This window comes from Apteryx rowi, unplaced genomic scaffold (assembly GCF_003343035.1).
Source record: "Apteryx rowi isolate R43461 unplaced genomic scaffold, aptRow1 scaffold_428, whole genome shotgun sequence".
In the NCBI taxonomy this organism is placed as follows: Eukaryota; Metazoa; Chordata; class Aves; order Apterygiformes; family Apterygidae; genus Apteryx; species Apteryx rowi.
The window spans coordinates 35,200-36,170 of NW_020450681.1; the positions used below are offsets into that span (position 1 = coordinate 35,200).

Genomic DNA, 971 nt, shown 5'->3' on the forward strand with positions numbered 1-971 from the left:
GGCGGGCGCGGGCGGCGGGGCCCGCCGGTCGGCCGGCGCCATGGGCACGGTGCTGTCGCTGTCGCCGAGCTACCGGAAGGCCCCGCTGTTCGAGGAGGGGGCGGCCACGGTGGGGCACTACACGGCGGTGCAGAACAGCAAGAACGCCAAGGAGAAGGGCCTGAAGCGGCACTCGCTCATCTCGGTGCTGCCCTGGAAGCGCATCGCCGCCGTCTCCGCCAAGAAGAAGAGCTCCAAGAAGGTGCAGCCCAACGGCGGCTACCAGAGCAACGTGACCCACCTCAACAACGAGAACCTGAAGAAGTCGCTCTCCTGCGCCAACCTCGCCACCTTCGCGCCGCCGCCGCCCGCCGCCGCCGCCGCCGCCGCGCTCGCCTCGGCGCAGAAGGCGCCGCCGGCCGCGCCCGCCGCCGCCGCCACCCCGCGCCGCGTCGTGGTGCAGGCGTCCACGAGCGAGCTGCTGCGCTGCCTCGGCGAGTTCCTGTGCCGCCGCTGCTACCGCCTCAAGCACCTCTCGCCCACCGACCCCGTGCTCTGGCTGCGCTCCGTGGACCGCTCGCTGCTGCTGCAGGGCTGGCAGGACCAGGGCTTCATCACGCCGGCCAACGTGGTCTTCCTCTACATGCTGTGCCGGGACGTCATCTCGGCCGAGGTGGCCTCGGACCACGAACTGCAGGCCGTGCTGCTCACCTGCCTGTACCTCTCCTACTCCTACATGGGCAACGAGATCTCCTACCCGCTCAAGCCCTTCCTGGTGGAGAGCTGTAAGGAGGCCTTCTGGGACCGCTGCCTCTCCATCATCAACCTCATGAGCCCCAAGATGCTGCAGGTCAACGCCGACCCGCACTACTTCACGCAGGTGTTCGCCGACCTCAAGAAGGAGAGCGGCGCCGAGGAGAAGGGTCGCCTGCTCATCGGCCTCGACCGGTGAGCGGCGCCCGGCCCCGCGGCGGCCGCCCCGCCGCCCCCCG

At 70.8% G+C, this 971-nt stretch overlaps 1 protein-coding gene across 1 annotated transcript; it reads left to right on the top strand.

Moving 5' to 3' along the window:
• The first annotated feature begins 6 nt into the window (after window positions 1–6).
• Window positions 7–955, top strand: CDK5R1 (cyclin dependent kinase 5 regulatory subunit 1). Its single transcript, XM_026076188.1, has one exon. The coding sequence runs from the start codon at window positions 41–43 to the stop codon at window positions 929–931; it is 891 nt and encodes a 296-aa protein (XP_025931973.1). The 5' UTR covers window positions 7–40; the 3' UTR covers window positions 932–955.
• Window positions 956–971: the final 16 nt, after the last annotated feature.